Consider the following 23,531-nt stretch of genomic DNA (forward strand, 5'->3'; position numbering starts at 1 on the left):
CAGAAAATGCAACAAGAAGGGACACTTCGCCTCCGTTTGCAAGCAGGGTGTTTCACAAGCAAAATCCCATGTACGAAGAGTGGAACAAGCGCACGACCAAGTCCAGGTGCTAACTACCAGCTTTACCAAACAATCGGTTACGTGCGAGATACATCTGGCACATGTTCCCACCAAACGTTTAGTCGACACAAGTTCATCCATTTCAATCCTGCCAAAAGACGTCTACCGAAGACACTTCCACTCTTACAAGTTGGAATGTTTGAGTACAACACTTCTGGACTACTCCGGAAAAAACATTCCCGTTCTGGGGAAATTCGACGCACCGGTACAGTTTGCTCAAAGACGCAGCACCTGCACATTTCACGTCGTACGAACAGGCGTGGCTGTCATGGGCCTAAACGCCTTTTGTGCATTGGACATCCAACTAAACTTTGCTCCTCCCACCGGAGGACAGGTGGCAACGGTCTCCGCGAGAAACCTTCCAGAGATCACACAAGACTTCCCCCATCTGTTCTCCGAGGGATTAGGTCATGCGAAAGGATTTGTACATAAGGTAAAGACAAAAGATTCCGTCGCTCCTTTCCAACAAAAGCTACCAAGACTACCTTTCGCAGTGCGGGAGAAAGTTTCTGAGGAACTGGTGAAGCTGGAACACTCCGGGGTTATCGAGAGCATCGATGCTTCAGAGTGGGTGTCTCCCATCGTAGTGGCCCGCAAAAAGAATGGGCAGATCCGGCTCTGTGTAGGCCTATGCAAGCCGAACACTGCAATAGTTTTGGATTCCCACCCTCTGCCGTGCCCCGACAAACTTTTTCATCAGCTTTCCGGTGCCCACATCTTCAGCAAGCTAGACCTCTCATTGGCATATCACCAGTTGGACCTGGCAGAGGAAAGCAGAGACCTAACGGCATTTGTGGCACATGAATGTCTCTTCAGGTTCACCAGAGTATGTTTCAAACTGGCATCCGCCGCCCCTGCCTTTCAAAAATGATGGACTGCATACTCTGAGGTACTCCAGGTACCATCGTCTACCTGGATGATGTACTTATTTTCGGGCGCACAAAAGAAGAGCATGATGCCCGCCTGAGGCAAGTTCTTTCACGCCTTCGAGATGCAGGCTTGAAACTAAACTAGCACAAATGTTTTTTTTTGCAGTCCAGCAGCTTCAATTCCTAGGACACGAGCTGACACCGCAGGGAATCAAGCAATGCGAAGATAATATTGAGGCTATCATGCAGGCTTCACCCCCCACAAACATAACATCACTACGATCATTACTCGGCCTGCTCGCATATTACGTCAAGTTTGTACCAAACTTTGCGACCATCGTGGAGCCTCTGCACGTGCTCCTGCGGAAGGATGTTCCCTTTTAATGGAAAAAGGCACAAAAAGAGGCATTCACTGCTGTGAAGGATCTGATACGAAACAGCAATCCACTGACTTTGACGTGGTGCTGCCTACCGTCGTCACAACCGATGCATCTAATTACGGATTAAGCATGGTTCTGCAGCAAGTACATCCGGAAGGAATTCGAACGGTGTCGTTCGCATCGTGAAAACTTTCAAGCGTCGAACGCAACTACTCTGCAGGGGAGAAAGAGGCATTGGCGTGCCTTTGGGCTTGCGAGAAATGGCGCTTTTTTCTCTTCAGGCGCCATTTCACGCTCAAGCCAGATCATCAGGCTCTCGTTACTTTGCTTTCTACACGAGGATCCGGTCGACAACCAATGAGGATAACCAGGTGGACTATGAGACTCCTCAGGTACGACTACGAGGTACATTACCAGAAAGGAAACAAGAGTGTCGTAGCAGACGCACTGTCACGCCTGCCTACTCCGAATCCTTCGGATTGCAGCAAGTTTAATGACGACAAAAAAGAATTCACTTGCCGGTACGCAATCTATGCACAATCGATCAAGAAGAGATCAAAAAAGAAACCAGGCAAGACCCTAATTTGCCTCGAGTAATCCAGTATATCTGCACTGAATGGGGTCACGAGGAACAATGTGATAAAGTACTATCTACATACTACAAGTTGCGAGAAGAGCTTTCCTCCGTGGATGACTTACTACTACGTGGTGAAGTGTTGGTTCCACCTATTTGGCTACGGCATAGACTCATTGATCTAGCTCATGAGTCACGCCCTGGAATTGTGCGGACGAAGCAGCGTCTACACGAGCACTTCTGTTGGCCCAGAGTCGACATCGAGGTCGACACCTACATTAGAGACTGCAACACCTGTCAGACGAACGACAAGACAGCTGTGACGGCAGCGGCACCCCTACAACCAGTTCCATTCCTATCGGGTGCATGGAAACAAATAGGAATAGACATTGTCGGACCTTTTTACAAACTTCCATCGCAATTCAGATTTGCAGTCGCCCTAGTCGGCTACTTCAGTAAGTGGCCAGAGGTAGCTCTTTGTAACCAAGTTACTGCTGAAGCTGTATGTGAATTCCTCATTAGAATCTTCAACCGAGAATGGTATCCAAAGGTGATTGTTTCTGATCATGGCCCATAGTTTGAATCCCGCATATTCCAGGAGTTCCTGAAGTCCAGAGGGATTTACCACCATCGGTCTCCGACATACCATCCACAAGCCAATGGTCAGGTTGAGCGCTTCAACCGAGTGCTTAAGCAGTACGTCCAAACTATCCTGCAGGAACAAACCAACGTTCGTACAGGCCTTGAGTTTCCGGGTGTCTACCGAAGTACACCACATGCAGCGACGAAGCTCTCCCCCGCTGAGCTCATCCACGGACGTAAAATGCATACCCGTATGGACATCTTAGGCTTCCCAAGTTTTGACGAGCCCGTTCACATCGAGATGCAGCAACTCCGCCAATGCATTGCTGATTACCAGAAGCACAGCAAGCAATACACAGATGATAGGCAAAGAGCCAAACCATTTACAGCGGGTGTAGGAGATTATGTCTGAGATTATGACCGAAGGGAACACCATCATTTGACCCCTCTGAAAGAATTCACGAAGCTGTGGGGCCAAGCACCTTCTCTGCTTATTCTTCCATCTCTTTTACCTCTATCCCCCATAGATTGGTTGATCCTTTCTTTTTACCTTCCCTCCACAATCTTTCATTTATTAATCATATTTCACACAAAGACCACCATCTCCTTCTCATTAAAATTTGCTGATGAAACCTTAAATTTTGTATGATTATTCAGAAAAAATTATGTATGAAAGGGCAAAGCCTGAGTCAGTCGAGCTGGAGTCCTATGCGAGGCTAGGGTAGCTTATGTGTCTGTGCAAGGGAATGATCGATTGAACTGGTGAGTATGGGATAGCTGGAGATGACTTCCTGAATGTAATTATTGTTTCAGAGGTTAGATAGTACTGAATTGTGGCGATTATTAATTATTAAAGGAACTCTCCAAGTGTAGGAACTATTAAACAGGCAAGAAATAAAAAGAAAGCATTATTCTAGTACATCGTTACTTATGCAACTTTACATTTTAACATTTGAAGTGTTCCTCCACCACAAAGTTTTATTATTATTACTGTTTTATATTGATTTAATCATTCAAATCTATACCACCATGTGTTTTCTTTTACATACACATTGTATGCTGAGTACAGAGTTTTGGCTGAAGCTAAGACGTGTTTTGTACACCATTTATTTGTACTAACCTTATAATTGGGAGGAAACATGTGCTTCATCACAATAGCAACATTGCTGAAGTAGAGGTTTCAAGGAACAAATACAATTAACTTGGAAGTCTGCTTGCCAGTGGAAGGACATTTTTCTATGACATCTGTGAAAAGCCCACAAGCGTGCTTCTAATTAAAAACGCACGCTATCCAGAATAGCGCGACCCGCAAAAGCGGTTCTTCCTACGAGAATGTGCCTTGTGGAACAGTTTGAAACTCAGAAAAGAGCTTGTACCCTGGAAGGAGGGTTTCCCCCTTCTATTTGCTGTACGGCGGGAAAGCGGCGGACCAAGTAACTCGCAAGTGCGCTTCCCCTTGCACGTATTTTCCTTGTGGGAAAGCGCAGAACCAGCAAATGTACTTGTCAGTTGCAGTAAGATGGGAAAGCAGTAGACCTAACGTTCCATAAGCGTGCTCACCGAGTTTTGCAGGAAAGCAAAAAACCCGCAAGTGTGCTTCACCTTACGAAGTTGTGTACTGCGGAAAAGCGACCTAGAAATACTTCTTCATTATCTACATTTATTGCAAGAAATCCATGCGCGAATCTCATCCTCCGAAGAGCACTTATGGCAATAGGCCACATTGATTGACTGAACATGACTTTACAACTAACCAAATTACAGATTTCTCACTGCCGAAATTAAAAAAAGAAAAAATCATTGATTAGATTTAAACTGTTTTCTCAAAATAATTTTTTGAGAGAAATATAATTTCTCTGAAAATAATAAATACACTAGAATATGCAAGATCAACCAGAGACATATACTTTAGTCTGTCTGCCTGATTCTATACCTTTCTCTGCTGGTATTTGAGTTTGTATGCTTGTTCACGCACGCAGTTCTTTTGTTGACTCTATCCTTTCCCTTGTTTTGCTATACCTGAAGAACGAGCTGAAAAGTAGAGAGAGCGTTCAATCCTACAATTTACTTGTGCCTCGAAGAAGTCTTATATTTGCTCGTTATCCCCATATCAATATTACTTGATAATTATTTTACATGGAATGAAAATATAAATACACCTGAAAACAATAAAATAGTTGAGGTTCCAGTGGTAAAATTAATGTTTTTTTTTAATATATCAAAATGTTTGATTTGAAACATCGGTATTCAAATCATACTTGGGTAGTCATTTAATTACAGTAATTAAATTACTGTAATTTAATTACTTTTCTGGTAATTTGTAATTCATCACTTCCTGCTAAAGGGAGCTGCAATTGTACTTTATTTGCTTTTTAGCATCAGTAATTACAAACTTTGAGGCACAATTACAACTACTTTTGCAAGGATTTCCGGTGCCAACCGGAAATCCTTGCATCATCAACACTGATGATGACATCAGTGACGTCACTGATGACGTCACCGACATTAGCATTGTCATCATCACTGATGATGTCATCAGCAAAGTAATTTGTAATTGCAATGAGTTATTTCTCAGGTAGTACTAATTGTAACTGTAGTTAAACTACTTTTGGAGCAAAGTAATTGTAATTAAATTACATTTTAAAAGTAATTTACCTGTATGATTAAAGTTGTGGTCTAAATCATGATTTCGATTTAAATCAACTTGATTTTTATCCTCCACCCTGTGTATATGTGTGTCAGTGCATGACCACTGCCAATCATTTCATTTGCAGCATGCGACATTGAGCCCTCAATTCTTTATACGAGGGCAATGGGGGATGGCCAAGGGATGAAGATGGGCTGAACAATTTTTTTCCAACATTTTGTTGATATACTATTAGATAACTTTGCATCCTGCAGGTGAAATTCGGTACGGTCTGCTTTTCTGGAATCGATCGGATGGACACTGAATCTATAAGTCGATTGAATCAGGATGTCCCATGCAGGAACCAAACTGTTTAATTTTTTTATAGCTAACTTACTAATATTGTAATATTGCTGCTTTTATGCTTCAAGTGTGTAGATAAGTGGGTAGCACAAATGCTCAGAAAGAGTGGCAATGTCATGTTCTTTATATAGTTGATTATAGTGGAGACAAGAGCTTCTGGAAAAGTATTTGCGACTCTGTGTAGGTGTCAATCAGGCAAAGGCAAACGCTGCCTTGTACCGCAGAGACACAAGGAATTATCTTACACCACTTTTCTTTGCAAATAATGATTTGGCAGCGCTACAGCGATAGTAGATAGTGCTGGCAAAAAAGGGCTGTCATTTGTGGCCCTCGAATTAGGAGGGTCAGCAACAGGTTTATAATAATAATCATCTTTATTTTGGTGTCATCAGTCTTTATCTTGGATGCCCCGTGGTGCACCAAAACAAACAATAAAACCAGCAAACAAAAAAAATCCTAAACACACTTATAAAGTTAACAAACAAATAAATGTAAGATTATCCAAATGGCGACGGTACATTGCAACAGATGCAGATATATAAAGGCGAGGTGGAGCGATGGCATCATATGACTGAATCCGAGAGACGTGAGGTATTCACAGTGAGCACACATAAAAGCATACGAAATGTCTGGTTACACATGAAGGAACATGAAACAGTTCTGCTCTAGTTTGCCTGTAGTTGTTTAGAAAGGCATCGGTGGACGTCTTCACAGACTCCTTCTTTAAATAGGGTGGACATGCCTGCAAGAAGCAGTAACATCATTCCACATCGCATAGGCTGTAGCTATTTGCTATTACCCATGTGCAATAGGTGTTCGTTGCCCGTAGTAATTACTCTGCATGTGATGTGCAGGAATTTGTGGCTCCCGTGTCGACCAAGGCAATGAATTTGTGAGCCAAATATTAATGTCTTATTATTGCCACTCCCAATAAAAGGAATTTCCTTGCATCTTGTGGAAGTGGTACCTGGGCTCCGGATCATTTGTTTCCTGCAGTATGGCACCCCAGCCCAATCCCATGCCATTCAAGAAAGAAAATCGAGACGGCACGTGCAGTTGCCTGGTAGAAAAACAGCTTTTCTACCAGGCAACTAGAACCCAGTTATCTGGTAGCTGTGATGCTTGGCCGAACAATGCAAACAAAGAAATTGTTAGCTATCTGGGCCAGCAGCCTCTGAAAAGCATTCATTTAAGGATTAGCAGGAAAATAAGAATAAAGTGTTGGTTTCAAACTTTTGGACATAAAAGGAATAGAATACTAACTCCAGACGACTACTACTTATTTCAACCAGCAACAAAATTCATCACTGTCATTGCTGGTTGAAGGAAGCAGTCCACTGTAGTTTCTTTCCATTCTTTGTGTTGGAAAGTTTTTGTATAATCTACTGATATGGCCATACATCCTTCGACAGTAAAACAAATTTTTTTGAAAATGCTGTAAACAAATGCCTCCACAGCACACTTCCAGCTTGTCGGAGTAATGAACCACGTCTCTGCAAACTGTGGTGTTCTCAATACAATGCTAGTATCAAGCTTAATACTTTGCGACAATGCTCTCGTGTTAAGCTTTTCCTTGTTGCACCAGTACACGCGGAGAAGCACTCGTGCTCTCGCTGTAAGTTTTCCCACATCGCACCGGTGCATGTGAAAAGCACCAGCTCTTTTTTGGTAACCTTCTCCATGCTGCGGAGAAAAGCCAGTGCTCTCGCAGTTAGCTTTCGTACGTTGCTCTGGTGCACGCAGAGAAGCACCGGGCATTATTTGTGGAGTGATTAGAAAGGAAAAAAGGGGCCCATGTGCACTAGCTATTGTTGGGGCAGGATTGATATCAAATGCAGTGTGTTGATGTAACTACTAAGGTATAAGACAAATTGGCACCCCCCCAAATGTAAGTAAACAACATCAAACTCGATTTGCAATGCAGAACAGTTTATTCACATTATAACACAAAATTCCGATTCCCTCGAAGCACTTCAGACTCGGAAAGAATCATGGGACTGTGCAGCGCCTAGTTGTTGGTTTCTTCAGAGCCAATTTACACAAGTAGCAACTTGCTCAGTTTTCAAGGGGCCTTGTTTTTGGAGCCTTCTTGTTACCAGATGTGAGGCCCACAAACTTTTTGCTATAATTTCCCCAGTCTCTTAAAAAGACTATGTCGTCAGATTAACAAAACTTTGCTGGAAAAGTCGGAGAATTCTGAAGAGACAACATGGCGCGGTCAATGGGGCACCCTTGATGGTCCAGCCGTCCCACGAGCGGGTCCCTGGCATTGCCTCCTTGTGGTCCTGCTGGATCTTGGCCCTGGCCATCTTCTCCAGGATGCTCCATACTTGCTGGCCCATGAACCCAGCGAGGACCTGCACACGGTACTTGACATTAGCACCAAAGCTGATTGTCAACTGCAGTCACCTCACTCGTTCAAATTGTTAAAGATGTTGCCTTGAAGATTTCACAGAAAAGGTGCTGCGCCTTTAGCTTTACATACAAGGCACCTATGCCAAAATGTCTAACTGGGACCGGTTGGCATCTCGACTGGTTACAACTGGAACTAACTGGTCCCAAGTTGGAATTGGCTGTTATCAATAGGAGTGGAACTGGGACTAGCTGAGGGGTCAACTGGCTTGACTATGCCCAGATGGGGAACGGGTAGGGGTAACTGGGACCAGTTAAGGCGTTAACTGGTTGGAGGGATTCCCAGGGGAAGTTTCAATTGTTTTCCCATTCCCTGTTAGGGTTCACATGCCGTGTCCATTTCGACAAGATGGGGGTGTATTGATCTTTGCTAGTGAAGGAAAAAAACTTAAATATATAGATTTACAGAAATGGATAAACCTTTAATTACTAGGTATACATTTATGTATTTAAAAAAATATGTCAAATTTTAATGTACATATCCTTTTATAAATTGCAATATAATTAGTGGCATAAAAAATATTTACTTAAATCAACATTTATGTACATGTATAAAATGTATTAAACATTGAACCAAAGACCTACTCCCTTTTTTTTTTAAATCGGACCCAGCAGGCCGTTGTGACACGCATGCGGATTAGTTTTGCGCGTTGTCGACAGATGGCACATGTGACGCAGTGAAAAATCACCAATCATGATTTTTAATGATGATGAAGTTGAGAGGCTGAAGGTACAGAATATTACAGTTGAGAAAGCTAGTAAATACAAGTACCTAGGAGTATGGATATGTGATGGTGCAGAATATCTCAGTGAGCATGAAAAGTATATAATAGGTAAGGGCAACAGAAATGCAGCTGTAATGAAAAATAGAGCACTTTGAAATTACAACAGGTATGAGGTGGTGAGAGAGATTTGGAAAGGGGTCATGGTGCCTGGCTTGACTTTTGGAAATGCAGTGCTATGCGTGAAATCCGAAGTGCATGCGAGACTAGAAATAAAACAGTGCAGAGTAGGAGGCTGGCTTTGGGGACACATTGCAAAACACCAAACCAGGGAGCTAGTACAAGGAGACATGGGATGGGCGTCATTTGAGAGCAGGGAAGCGGTGAGCAAGATAGAATTTGAGGATTGGTTGAGGCAAATGGATGGGTGGCAATGGGCACAAAAGGTTTTCAGCTATTTATACATGAGGAGTATAGATGCAAACTGGAGACAGTGCACTAGGGAGTTAGGAGGACAGTTTTTAAGGCTATAGTGGACTTAGGAAGAGCAGGTGTCAGTTAAGGCCACAGAAAGAGATTGGAGGCTAGAGAGAATGCAGACAAAGACGGCTCTGGAAAACTATAAATTAAACAAAACAGTTATTGCCAAAGAAAGCATTTATGACCATTCTAGGGGAAGCTCATTGTTGTTTGAGGCGAGGACGGGTGTACTGCAAACCAGAACACACAGAGCGAAGTACCAGGAAATGGATACAGTGTGCACTGCTTGTGGAGAGGAGGACGAGACGGCTGAGCTCTTGATACGAAGAGAACATAGATTTAATAAAGTCATTGGGTTTTAGAAACAGCGAAGGAACAGTGGATTTCAAGACAGTAGAGATTACCAAGTAAATATTAAGTGAATGGTGGCAGAAGGCGAGAGAAAACTAGGTATTTTCTTATTAACTGATGGCAAGGGTGTTTTATAGCCTCACTTTCTTTGCAGTGTGGAGTGAATATAGCTTTCACCTTTAAATATTCTAAGCTTAAATGGTAAAACAGAATGGCTAGGTGGCGTAAGCTACCGCCCGATCCAAAGGGCTCAGCCGGATTCATCCATCCGTCCATCCAGTGGTCGGTAGAGAAGGGAAACCATCGCCAAAGTTGGTGTATTGATAAACGTGTCGTTATGAAAATGTCAAAACCATATCTGCGCTTCTTGCGACCCAACGGTGAACTTCGAGGGCAGAAAGATGCAGTTCAACGACCGGAGGGCAGCCAGGGAGAAACCAGACGGAAGAGAAAACAGCCGCGGAGAGCACAATGGTAAAAATGGCGGAAAGTCTACCGGAACTGGCAGCTGTTGTGACACAAGCAATTTGAATTGTTTGATTGTAAGGTGGGAGCGCAACCGCATCCTATCAGGACTTCACCTGCGCAACGCGGAAACACGGGTGAGCACCTTTCTTCACGCGATGGAGAGAAGCTAGGGACGTCGTCACGGATGCTGACAGACGCCAGCGGCTAATCTTTCACCTCGCACAAATACTCGCTCTGAAAGGGCGATTCAATCGTCGCAATTAGCTAACGAGGCAACTGAAGCGGTCCTTAGAGCTACGCTGTGCTTCCTTCAATCCGGAAACGTGAACGTCACCGAACCTATTTATTTTCATTCTCGGTTTTTGACAATAAAGACTGGTCAACCTTCCAAGTTGTGCCGTGTTTCGTTGCTGGAGTTGGCACCGTTCTGTCAACCAGTTGAATCCAACCAGTAATTTAGCTCGCCACGTGCGCAGGTCAATTTTCAGTTCCCCTTTTTACGGTGAGCCTTGCAATCGTAGCCGCCCTATATTCGCGCTCTTTAGTGCAGCGACTTAACGCACGTGTGCATACCTTGTTGCCGATCCGGTTTGGGTGGACGCCGTCGTGGTGGATCCACTGGTGCCACTCGTCAGCTAGCCCGTCAAGGAACGTGAACCCTTCCCTGCGACACAACTCTCGCAGCAGCGAGTTCACCTCTCGGTAACGGTCATTCGAAGCCTCGATCTCTGCAGCGTGACTACGCTGCCATTCCAATGAGCAGAACCTATTCTCCCGTCTCGGAAGAACGGCAGAAAAGGCGATCTGCATCATTGGATTGCGTTCACAGATCTGGGCAGCTAGACGACGATATTTGTCGATGTACACGCTGGCACTAATATGGGAATTATTAGTGCCAACGTGTAGGATGACAACATCAAAATCGGGTAGCTTCTCAGACACCTGGGAAAACAAGTGCTCGATTCTAATACCACTAAACGGCGCAACCTCAACAGCCAACCGACTATTCAATGGCAAGTACTTCACCATCGAATCGCCGGCTACCAAAACTCGAGGCACGTTGGGGGTGCGATCAAAGCTAAAATACAAAGAGTAGCACTAGATACGGAAAAATGTATTGCTAAAAAGAACAAGACAATGCTAAACAAAACGCTTCAAAGAGTGCGAAAAATCAGTCAAAATAGCTTGCGTGACCGGAGCCGACAGCAGCGCGGCCAGGACCCGACCACAGAAGACTGCAGTCTACAGCCAGGGTTGCCAGGTGTTTGAACTCCAACCCATCCAACCCGCCAAACGTCTACGAGATATAGCCAAAAATAGCCAAATGTCGATCCAGAAAAATAGCCCAAAAATAGCCAAAAAAAAAACAACAACAAACAAACTTATCATTTGAAACGTTTATATTGAGCAGAAAGGACACATAATACATTTTTATCCCCCAAATGCCCCAGAAATGGCGACCCTTGCACGTTCGGCGAACTTCCTGAAACGCTCGTACAAGCGCATGACAACATACCTTCCACTGTATTGGGACGCTACTATCGGGGCATGATGACCAGGATGACGTCACGGGAGAACTAGGCAGAATTAAACCCAAAGTGTAGGTGCAAGCCAATCAACAGACAACCTAAAGAATGCGCAGAACAGGTGCTGTTAAGGCCGCAAGGAATCGCGCCGTCACTTGTTGAGATGAAGGAATAACAACACATGCTTGCATTTGGACAAAATTTGGAGGTAAACAATTGCACAAGGCGCGCAAAAAGAAGACGATTTTGTTTGCTGTCGTATACTTATCAGGGTTAAGGGACTGAAGCGCCCCCCAAGAGAAAGAGGACATGAAAGCCTGGTGCCAGGAGGCATTAGACTTCCTCCGGCAGTGACGGACACCTCCTTTTCGGACTGCCACGTACCATCCCATATGACCTTTGTGTTAAACATTAATTACCGTTAATGTCCTTGTTACTGTTGTGTTAAGTTCCTGTTACACTGCGGCACCACAAGCCTCAGGTACACGCCAATGGACTTTCTGTGGTGCTGCGACCCTCCATGGTCCAATAAAGACTATCTATCTACTCTAAAAAACACATTTGAACCTATAAGCCAAAGTGCTTTCAGGCATTTTGGTTCCAGCACAGGTCAGAAATTGCCCAATGCACAGGTCAGAAATAGCCCAATGCACAGGTCAGAAATAGCCCAATACTAGCCAAATAGCCAACTACCATTTTCTCCCGCCAACTGCAAATAAAACTAGCCCAATTTGGCTATTTATAGCCCAACCTGGCAACCCTGTCTACAGCGGCAGACGCACATGGTCGGCCACATGTCATAACAAAGGCAACATCCGGGGCCGGGGATGATACGTTACTTCCGGCGTCGAAGGAACGATTTCCACACAGCCGTCTTTCCTCCGACGCGACTACGTCACTTCCGGCGTCGGAGGAACGATTTGCACACTAGAGCACTAGTCTATGGCCACAGCGGGAGCTAAGCTAACATTGAAAATTGAGAAGGACTGTTTTCTGTGCTCCATTGCCCCTCAGTGTGAAAAGAAGCATGGCAGGTCACAATATATAGAAGCAGCATTCGTAAAAAAAATGTCTTAATTGTACACCGAAAGTTAGCTTACTCCTCAATTTCACCCAATTTGCTCTCTCTTTTATGTAGGGTTTCCCGTGGGATATTATATGGTAGGAACTTCAGGGATGAGATGGTTGTTTACTTGCAACCTGATTTCGGGAGGGGTCGTGGCCACTCTGCTGGGGCGCAGTAGGAGGAGTTCGGACTTTTGTGGAGAGCAAGATAAGTTGGCCGCTCCCACGTGTACTGCTATGATGTCCACGGCGGATTGTAGCGTGGCCTCAATGTGTCCATCGCTGCCACCTCCCATCCACAGCGTAATGTCGTCTGCGTAGAGACTATATTGAAGTCCCGGAAGGGTGTTAAGTTTAGCCGGAAGGGGTAAAAGGGCTAAGTTGAAAAGGAAGGGGGAAAGTACGGAGCCTTGGGGGGTACCGTAGCTTCCCAGTTGTATGGGATCGGAGGTGAGGGACCCCAGTGTAATGGTTGCCTGCCTGTCAGTTAAGAAAGCCTTGATGTACCCGTACATGCGGGGGCCTGGGTTAATGGCGGCTAGGTTAGTAAGGATTGCCTCGTGCGAGACATTGTCAAAAGCCTTGGTGAGGTCGAGGCCTAGGATGGCTCGGGTGTCGCGAGAGCTAGTGGGTTGTAGGATTTGATGCTTAAGCTGTAGCATCACATCCTGGACTGAGAGGCCGGCTCGAAAGCCCACCATCTGCGGAGGGAGGAGATGCTTGTCCTCCACGAACGCCACGAGGCGATTCAGGGTGACGTGCTCCATCACCTTCCCGGCGCAAGACGTGAGCGAGATCGGCCGGAGGTTTTCTAAGGCGAGGGTCTTACCCGGCTTTGGGATAAAGATAATTTTTGCGGTTTTCCAGGCGGGGGGAAGATTGCCTGTTTTCCAGCATTCATTCATGTATCTTGTGAGGGCTTCTATGGATGGGTCATCCAGGTTGCGAAGGGCCTTGTTAGTGATTTGGTCGGGGCCGGGCGTCGAGTTGGTATGAAGCTGAAGCAGAGCCGCACGAACCTCGGGGACCGTAATGTCCGAATCCAGGAGGGGGTTACTGGACCCTGCATACGGGGGCAAGGAAGTAGTCCGGGGGACGCCTACGTATCGCGATTGGAGTTCCTGGAGGAGTTCGTCCTCAGTCCCCGGCCATTGGTGCAGGAAAGTATTAAGTCGATGTTGCTGCTCGTGCTTGCTTGAGGTTGGATCAAGGAGGTGACGAAGCAGAAGCCATGTGCGCTTAAGCCCCAATTGCCCTTGCATCTTGTCGCATATCTGGCCCCATTGTTGGGTTAGTAACTTCAGAGAATATTCTTCAATTTCTCTATCTAAGTAGGCTATTTTGCGGCGTAACTTGCGGTTGTGCCGCTGAGTTTTCCATCGCTTATGTAGGCTGGACCTCGCCTCCCAGAGACGAAGGAGGCGGGCGTCTATTGCCTCTAAGTGGGCTTCGTCTGGGATGTCCGTGGTGTTCAGTTGAATGTCTGTTAGGAGAGTGGAGGCCCACTCTTCTAGGTTGGTAATGGTTTCGGTTGCAGATGCCTCTCTACTGGCCCTAAAGTCGTCCCATTTAGTAATGCGGAGGCGGTTGCGACGGGATTTTCCAAGGCACCCCCCTACCGTGGTTTCAAGTATGTAGTGGTCACTACCTAGCGGTTCTCCGAGATTTCGCCAGTTTAAGAGGGCTGTGTTGTGTGTGAACGTTAGGTCCGGTGTCGTGTCAACCGTTACGCTGGTACCTATTCGTGTTTGCTGGAGGGGGTCCGTTACCAGGGTGATACGGTGTTGTTGCGCTTGGGTCCATATATCCCGACCCTTGGGAGTGCATGTCCTGTAACCCCATGCCGTGTGGGAGGCATTGAAGTCTCCCACTATGACCAGGCCGTGAGGACCCGCCTCCCTTAGGGCATGCGAAAAGAGAACGCCAAATCTGTGTTTGCGAGCCGACGGGGGGCTGTATACGTTTAGTATATAGAGACGGGGGTCGCCTTTCCGCTGCGGAAGGATCTCCAGGAAGTCGTGCTCGACGTCAACTCCGCCAAGGCTTTTGTATGAAGCGGTTAGGTGTCTACGTGTGAGGATGGCGGTATTGGGTTCCTTATTATCAGGATTTTGGAAAGTTCTATAGCCGGCAAGTTTGACCAGGCCGCGGGTTTCCTGAATCGCTATGATATCGGGGGGTGTTTCGAGGGATTGTATGTAATGTTGGAGATTGCCACGTTTCCGTCGAAAGCTGCGGCAGTTCCATTGCCAGATAGTGGTTTGGTGTCTACTGAGGCGTGGCGGGTGGGGGAGAGGTAAAGCCATACTCAGGGATGCACTGTTGGAGGTAGGGTGTGGATAGTGGGGGTGGTAGAGGATTGGAGGACCCTGCCTGGGGTGAGAGGTTGGTGAGTTGGTCCATTTGACCGGTGAGTTGGGCCAATTCGGAGGAGCGCTTTGAAACAATGCCTTCGATTGCCGTAAAACGGCTGTGAACGTTTTGCTCTAAGGTTTGCAGTCTGGCACTGAAAGTGCGAGACATTTCGGTCATTGACTCTGAGAGTCGGCGTAATTCGTCTACGATTTGGACGTCATTAGTATCGATTGCTCTACGCTTGGTAGGCTGGGCGGCGCTATCAGGCGAGGGTATGGCGACTGCAACGGGTTGTGGGAGAGGGACAGGAGTGGGTGCTGGAGGGGTAACCTCTTTCTGTTTAATTAGGGTTCGTAATTCAGTATTTTCCTTCTGAACGGCAGTGATTAATTTCGTGAGGGTTTGGACCTCTCGCCGTAGAGCCGCGAGCTCGTTGTCTCTGGCATCACCACCCGTGGAACCGGAGGCCACATTAGCCCAGCTCACCTGTTTGGTGGCCGCTGGTTGTCGGGGCGGCTCGTCTTGCGGGACCTGGCGCGGTTTGGACCTGGATCTGGATCGTGGTCGGGGTCTGGAGTGAGTACGGGACCGGGATCGAAATCCGGGCTCGGAGGGTACTGATTTGCGTTCCCTGGACCTGCCACGGGGGGGCGGTGGGGTTGAACTTTTGCCGAAATCGCCGACCGGGCGTTGTGCCTGACGGCGGCGAATGGCAGGGTGTTCTTGAAAGCGTTTCTTGCACCTCGGGGAACCCGTGGGGTGGGGTCCTCGGCATACGGCGCATTTCACTTCACAGTCGTGGTCAGTGGGTGGATTGTCGATTCCGCAGCGTGGGCACTTATTGGCTCTCGGTGAGGGGCACACATCTGCCCTATGCCCGATCTTCCAGCAGATATTGCAGGCCTCCGTCTTGTGTTTGAATAGTACGCAGCGGTAGGGGGCCCCGTGGTAGCTGACCCAGTGGGGCACCTCCGGGCTGTCGAAGACTATTAGCACGGAGTTAGTTTTTCCCATCCGGCGGGCAAGGAGAATAGCCGGGTCGTGATTGTAGTCGATTAGGTATCGGCTGATGTTGTCCGGTGTATCGTATTCTGGAACATCAAAGATGATTCCGCGTGAGGTGTTGGCAGGATCTGCTACGTATGTGGCCAGGGGATAGTTCTCCTCTCCGATGCGTAAGGTGTGAAGGTTGAAGTACGTGCGCGCCCGCTCTTCGGAGGGGGTGCTGATTAGTATAGAGTTTTGAGTAGCGTTGATTCGGATTTGGTCGGCGCGTGCGGCGTCGTAGTTGGTCTGGGCAGCGTTGAAGATAAGGTCTTGCAGCTTGCCTGTGCTCATGGAGCTTAGGTTGAGGCCACCACGTGGACGAATGACGATCTTGTAGTCGTCGTCAGGTAGTCTTGGGAGCTGCGGCGGGCGCGGCTTGGAGCCAGGCCTTGGCGAGCTGCGGGAAGCCAGACGCTCGGCTGGGTTCGATGGCTTCGGTGAGGGTACTTTCGGCTGTCGAGCCTTCTTTCTGGCCGTATGGACTGGGATCCAGTCCGCATTGAGGTCCTCCGGGGCGATGACTTCTCCCTCGACGACGACCTCGATGTTGGGGCAAAGGGCTGGCAGATATTCGCCGCTCGTTGAACGAGACGCCGATCTCTCCGCGGACGGGCGGCGGCGGGCCGACGGATCGGGGCGGTGTTTCTGTCTACAAAGAAGCTGGTTGCGATCTTTCAATTCTTATAACCGTTTACACTGAAGAAAACTGATGATGCTGTCCGAGCAGAAGCTTGATCCGTTTGAGCATGGTATTATGCTTGAACCACTGGAAGGGGACGGCTTAAAACTAGCCTGTTGGAATATCCGGCAAAACTGGGACTTTCGATTTGGATCGTCATTATAGGTGGATCAGATATTAGCCTTGGTGAGGGCGTCGAGAACGAGAGCTTTCTCGAACAAAATACGACGGGGCAAGTTAGCTGACGTAGGTAAACGTGAAACATGATGATATTGCCCAAGCCTCGGGTAAAGTCACTATGTTTAGCTTTCTCTGATGCTTATTGGGCAGTCAGAGGTTTCTGCAGGAAGAGTTTTGTCGACAAATGTTAAATTTTTCACCCGCAAACGGATGGTGATAGATATCTCGGGGGCCGCTCTTACGTTTGTTCTGAGCATTCCTTTACACACTGGTATATTTCAGCGTTTGTACGGCAACAGAGCGATTTAAAACCTGCAAATAAACCACGGGTTGTCAATTGCTCCCTTCGGGAAATAGCAGACGCTCACAATTCAAGCTCGCGTTTGATTTGGTTGCCCGCGGGACGCGATTTCTATCAGAAAATCTGCTTTTTTTCGTTCGGTTCCGCGACACATCGTAGCAGACGAACCCTCGTCGTCTGCTCCCGCTCCTCGCCGGCCCCACCGGAGCGAGGCATGACGGGATTGCATTTTGGCGCACTCCCGATTTTCTCGGTGCAGCGAGTGCATGCACGCGTGGGGTGTCAGCGCTGAAACGAACTCGGAAAGTGCAACCACTCGTGGAGTGCCGGCCGAAACGAACCCGTTCCACGCTGCGAGTGGGCACGCGTGGGCACGAGTGCCGTGAAACGAACTCGCTATAAGCATCCCAAATAATAAGCAATACACCTGCTATGAATTGCTACTGTTTGTACAGAGCGCGACACTGTTAGCGCGAACAAGCGATCGCCGGTTTTTTCAGTTTTTCTCTTTTAAACCAAGGGATGTCATCCAAGGTATTAGTGCTATGGAAAGAGCCCATTTAGCTCTATAATGTAACCGATAAAATTTCGTGCTCGCTAATATTATTTAGAAGTAAAATGCGAAAATGCGCCGATGTCGTGTTCGCCCTAACAGTGTCGCGATGTGTACGTTTAACTTCTGCAAACCCAAAGGCACGTAATGCGTGAAGCGCTTCTCAGAGAGCGATTTTATATTTGTAAACAATTCTTAATAAAAATAGAATATAAAATATGAATAAATTGCCTGAATTTGCACGTCCATGACCGAGAATTTAACAATTTATGAAATTTTCTGCTTTTCTTTCGAGCAGAAATCGCAATCTGACAAACTTCTTTGCAACGTATTCAATGCGGGAGGAGTTAACAGTTTTAGACAAGCATTTGCTCGTCAGCAACTGTCGAGTCACACTTGGATAGAAGCGTTGGTGTTGGCAAGTTCAATGTAGCCAAAACAAGTGTGCGGCGCTTTGCAGCACGACTATGCGTGCGTGAACAGCTAAGACAGCACGTCATTTACTCGGGGGATGCAAACCCTTTTGCTACAGCAACCCCCCACAGATAGATAAAAAAAAAAAAAAAAAAAAAAAAAAAAAAAAAAAAAAAAAAAAAACTCGAGGTACACTTAAGCATTTCTTACAAGTTGTGAATGCAAAAGCATGCAAGCCGCTCGTCCACTCCCTTTTTCGTCTGCTGTTGTAAAATAAAAAGAAGAAAACGTGGAGATGCCCGAGCCGGGAAGAGGGAAGGAAGAGCGACTTCGAAGACGAGCAGAAACCGAGGCACCAGCCCCTTTCCGGGAAACCGGGGAGAGGGACGGAGAGCCGCGGGGAGAGCCTGGGAGAGCGCGCCCCACCGTGGGGTCATAAACGACGAGCCCCTCTTGGAACGACGCTTGGTGCGGGCGACTTCGCCCCTTCTTGTTGGAACGACAGTCGAAGGAGGACGTGCCTTCTCTAACTTTGCTTAAATTAGTTTTCAATATCAATAAACCATGTTCTGTTATTCTAAAAACCAACGAGTCCTTTCCCTAATTCCACACTGTTAAAAAGTTGGTGCCGAAACCCGGGATGAAGGAAATTAGGACATGACTTCAACGCAGAACATCCAACGACAGAAAAGTGAAAACAACGAACGAGAAGAAGGTAGGAGCCATCTTGGATAGCCATCTTGGATTCTCCAACGGCTCAGGCAACGTTACTAAAACACTCAGTTGGGAAACTCCCATAGAGACAGCCCTAAAAATATGGCCCCAATCCAACCCCCGGTCACAGTCCCAGTTTCGCGGCGCTGACATTAGCGTCGCCACCATCAGCGGCGCTGTGCATAGCGTCGCCACCGGCAGCAGCGCTTAGGTGGTGGGAGGCTCTCATTAATACAAAAATACAAATATAAAACTTTGTCCGCTAACAGTAATTTCAACAAAACGTCTTCACCGCACCATGAAAATAAAATGCAATTTATTTTATATATTTCTTTCTGTTCGTTCTGTTTTCGGTCTAAAACCAAAACTCTAAACCGACCCGCTGGCCTCGCCGGTGCCCTGGAAGGCGCCGCTGCCCCCCCCCCCCCCCCCCCCCCTTCGCTCTACCCTCGCCCAAATTTGAAACTTCGTAACGGCGGACGGCGGCGTCGCGTGGTTTTGTTCACAGTGGAATCGAATCATAACCAGTGGTCCCACTCAAGGCCACTTCCGGTAATCGCGCATACACAGCGCTCCTCAAGCCGGATGGCGACAACTGAAGTTGTCAAACAAAAACAAACAAAAAAACAGCGTCAAAAAAAATCGCAATTGACTAAATTGAGTGCGTTAATGTTATTATTTTTAGAAATAGAAAACATAATAAGCTAGGTAATAATGATAAACGAACATGGAAAGAAAAAATCGAGCAGTTACCGTTAGCTTCAAAAAGTTCATTGCCCTAACCGAAGCCATGTCGCCGGTCGCGTTGTCGGCGTTGTCGGTGTTGCTGTTCTGCGAATTTCTCTTTCCTAGTACATTTCCCTTTCGGTTGGATCCTCGCTTGTCGTTTTAGTGTCACGTGAGTTACCGAATCGCGCTATGAATGTGTTCTAAATGGGCCTGCTCAGGCAAGAAGCCAAAAAGCCGGGGACTCACTTCGCCGTTCGAGATTCCGGGATTCCGCTTCAAGTTCGTTGCTGGTGAGTGCAAACATTTTAAAGTGCTCGTGCTGTCCTTCGCGTCAGGCCATGGCACGATCGTCTTTTCTCCAACGCAGTGTATGTGACTCGATTAATTTCTTAGTCGTATGTACATCGGACGTGACTTGTAAAACGGTCGAACGTAATGAATTGCTTGTTCACGCGCAACCTCCACGTATCGAAACTTTCACACCACTTTACTGGAAAAATATAAATATAGTAGCAAATGACGCGGATCAGGACCGAACCTTGGATTTGCTAATCTGTAAAATCATAAAAGAGAAGTTGCCATCATAGCATAAGATATCTAAAAAAAAACAAAAAACACGCAACATTATAAAAAGTGAATTTACCACTTGTTATATTGCATTTGGCTAAGCAAGTTGACTGGGTACATTGAACATAATTCTGAATTAACTAGTCAGATGGATGTCTCTTAAAGGGAATTAACGGGAAGGCACCTCTAAAAAGTGTTGCTCAAACATACCAATTTCCTGGACTCACACCTGTCTTCTCTCTCTCGTCAGGATACCCTGTGGGTATGGCAGCATCTGGCACCTGTCGTCCAGCATGCGTCGAGACCCCTCCTCCCCCCTGTCAAGCTCCAGACATTACTTATCTCCGCTTGGCACGTCATGCAGTAAGACCCACAGTACTTATCTAATTTAGAAGTATAAGCAGGGACAGATCCAAGGGGGAGATCCAAGGGGGGGCGACGGGGGCGACCCCCCCCCCCCCCCTCCCCCCATCTCGGAGGGCAATTTGACATGGCTGGACCCCCCGGTGCACACGAAAGAAGGGGAGAATAGCATTCTTACAAACTTTCTGCCCCCCCCCCCCCCCCAAACGGAGTTCTGGATCTGCCCCTGAGTATAAGGTGTGTCTCGCTTTGTCCATTCACTGTATACTGTTACTTTCTTGTTCCAGTACGATGGTTCCTCGGAGAATCACAGAGAATACCACGAGGGCGACAAACGTGTGGAGGCAAGCTGCAAGGGCCGGACACCAGAGACAAGGACCATCAGTAACCAGGGGGATGAAGTGAGGAAACTCAAGAGGCAGCTCATCATCTGGGCCACAAGAAGAAAATCGGAGACCGTACGCTGGGAAATTTGTCGACCCTCATCCTTGGGTGGCATGAGCATTTTCTGGTCATATTCATACGTGAGGTGAACTGTTACTGGAACTAGGTTGACTCATCCTTCTGCAGCTTACAGGGCATTACCAAAGCTACGGCACCAACGAGACAATTGGAACATTTGGCTGAGGGACGGGACAACATATTGTGGGAGTATACACCTCCTACGGAGAGCTCTCACAAAACTTGCTTCTTTGCTCTGATTAGCTCCAAAGGGCGGCAGTGCTTTTCTTTGTAAAATTAGGCTGAAACAGATTATAGCTGTAATAGGGCCACCGAAATTGACATTGCGGCATAACATTCCTTATGAGAGTTCTGGCATCTATTCTATGATCTCTTATGCAATTATGAATGTCGCAGCCACAAGTGGTCACTTGACAATAATCTGCAACTCGTCATATAACAAACTGTGTAAATGGTTGGGTAAGTGCAGTAAAGGTAGTTCTGCATATCTGGGGAAAAACAGTGGCTAGGAGGGCTCTAGCTCTTACTAAAGTGGCGAAGCGGGCGAGTTGGTTCATGATATAAAATTTAAAAGCGCTAAATGTTCAGTTGAGAGTAAGCGCTCGTCCTGTTCGCCTTCCTTTTTGTCCTCGTCTTTGTTAGCGCTTTTAAATTTTATCTCTAGCTCCTCCTCATCACGATCTGTCTTAGGGATCAGCACGACAACCACAGCTGGTTGTCGTGCCAGTAGACCTGGTTCTGAAGTCACCGGAAGAAAACAATAACCGGTTGCTCCCATCATGTTGTGTTAGCCAGTGGTCAAGAACAAGATTTTTTCTTTTGAGCTTGGACAAAGTGTTCTTCAATTAGTTTTCTCAAAGCCCCTTTGACACGCAATGGCACACATAACCTAGCTCAGTGGACACCCTACCTGTTAGTAGTGTTTCCAGTTTGTGCTAAATCATGAAAAGAGCCCTTGAAGAATAAGGTAGTGTGAAAAAGTAAATTTTTAATTCCTCATGCCGGAGATTCCCATCTGTTGGAGTTTGGATAGAAACAAGCTGCGGTCTGCGCTGTTAAAAGCCTTTCTGAAGTCTAACTGGACGATCTCGCACGGAGTTCGGTTGTCGAGGCTGGTGCTGAGTGCATAAGTGAAAGCTGCAAGGGCCGATTCGCAGCTCCTGCCGGGCGGAAACCATATTGGCGGGGGCTCCATTGTTAGGTTTAGCCATCGCAAGCCTTCGGACGGAGAACGTTGTAGCAGTTGTCTGTGTCGCAAACTCAAGCCGAGTTTAGATAAAGTTATATGTGCCGGAACTAGTCCTGGGTACTGTCTCTCCTCAACGTTGGGCCCCGACGTTGAGGAGAGACAGTACCCGGGACTAGTTCGCGACACAGACAACTGCTACAACGTTCTCCGTCCGAAGGCTTGCGATGGTTAAACCGCCCTTTTTTTGCTGTCCCTCTTCTTTGTCCTCTTTTCTTCCCCTGGCCGCGAGGCGAGAATTCTTTGTAATCTGGCGCGAACGCCACGGTGGGACACACACACACACACGTGCCCGCACGCACAGCACCGAATGAGTTGGTAATACACTCCGTCACAAGTGGATGTTAGACTTGAGGAGGCACCGTGCCCCTTTTTGAGAGGCGTTACTGACTCAACTTTCCAGGATTTAAGAACAGAGCTGTGGGAGAGAAAATCGTTGAAGAGGCGAGTGAGGACAGGGGAGATACAGCCAGCACAGGATTTAAGCAATGCAGGGTGGAGGCTGTCTGATCTAGGGCGTTGAGAGGAGTTGTCACAGGCGAGGGCTTCGTAGGTTTCACTTTGAAGAATGACTATGGAAGAGAGTGTGATTGCTGGTGTGGCCTTGATTGGCTGAGTTGTGGGTTGGGTGGGACAAAGGTTAGGTGCGGTAGGGTCAAGTAATACTACAGCCTGAGAAATGTGGTAAAAGAAGAGCTGTGCTATGTCGTCAAGATTAGAATAGGGCCTGCCGTGATGTGTGAAGACCGGCGCGTGGAACATTTTTTTTTTTTATAGTGAAAACATGCCCAAGAGTTTGGGCTGGCAGGTTGCTTTTGCTCTTTGTTGGTAGGTAATCATTATGGGAGATATGAATGAGATGCTTGACTTCGGTACGTGCCTGGTGGGCTTGGTAAAAATGAGTGGGATTTAGAGGCACTTTTTTGAATAGTCAGTGTTTACGTCTGATTAAGACTGCAATCTCCTTTGTAATCTCTGGAAGGCTGCCGTGCCTCCTATTGATCCTTAGGGTGAACACATTTGTGCTGAATTGCTGATATGTTGAGTGAGAGGTCGTCGGCCTCGTCCGCCAATGGGTGATCAAACACGATGAACCAGGGAGCGAGGTGGATGAGCTGATTGAGATGAGGGAAATCGGTTTTTTAGAACTACTGAAACTTCTTGGCTTGATGACCTCGCTTAGGGCAATGGATATTGGTGAGGAGAGCACTGCGATCACTGCCTGGTAGGCTGGATTTCACTGTGCAGCGGTAGGATAAGGTGGGATTATTGGTGCAGACGAGGTCGAGGAATGTAGCGTTGCTGTTTTGAGAAATGTAGAATGAGGCGTCATGAAGTTGGGTGAGGCCAGCAGTTTCCAATACGTCTTACAGCATGTCATCA

At 47.0% G+C, this 23,531-nt stretch overlaps 2 protein-coding genes across 2 annotated transcripts; both read right to left on the bottom strand.

Moving 5' to 3' along the window:
- Nucleotides 1–7,431: 7,431 nt before the first annotated feature.
- LOC121048467 (GDSL esterase/lipase CPRD49-like) lies at nt 7,432–11,226 on the bottom strand. Its single transcript, XM_040504831.1, has 2 exons — nt 10,521–11,226; nt 7,432–7,871 (listed from the first exon to the last, which is right to left on the bottom strand). Exons 1-2 carry the CDS (start codon nt 10,974–10,976, stop codon nt 7,665–7,667), a joined length of 663 nt encoding a protein of 220 aa, XP_040360765.1. The 5' UTR covers nt 10,977–11,226; the 3' UTR covers nt 7,432–7,664.
- Nucleotides 11,227–13,474: 2,248 nt separating this feature from the next.
- On the bottom strand, nt 13,475–16,772 carry LOC120849048. The gene has a single exon (XM_040221139.2). It carries the CDS (start codon nt 16,229–16,231, stop codon nt 14,807–14,809), a length of 1,425 nt encoding a protein of 474 aa, XP_040077073.2. The 5' UTR covers nt 16,232–16,772; the 3' UTR covers nt 13,475–14,806.
- Between the last annotated feature and the right edge of the window lie 6,759 nt (nt 16,773–23,531).

The sequence above is a fragment of the Ixodes scapularis genome, unplaced genomic scaffold (assembly GCF_016920785.2).
Source record: "Ixodes scapularis isolate PalLabHiFi unplaced genomic scaffold, ASM1692078v2 ptg000299l_1__unscaffolded, whole genome shotgun sequence".
NCBI classification, from domain to species: domain Eukaryota; kingdom Metazoa; phylum Arthropoda; class Arachnida; order Ixodida; family Ixodidae; genus Ixodes; species Ixodes scapularis.

Excerpts from the sequence above, each read along its gene's own strand:
- LOC121048467 (XM_040504831.1), bottom strand. The coding sequence starts at position 10,976 with ATGGTGAAGTACTTGCCATTGAATAGTCGGTTGGCTGTTGAGGTTGCG. Across the intron at positions 7,872-10,520 it reads CAAACCGGATCGGCAACAAG|GTCCTCGCTGGGTTCATGGG; the intron begins GTATGCACACGT and ends TACCGTGTGCAG.
- LOC120849048 (XM_040221139.2), bottom strand. The coding sequence starts at position 16,231 with ATGAGCACAGGCAAGCTGCAAGACCTTATCTTCAACGCTGCCCAGACC.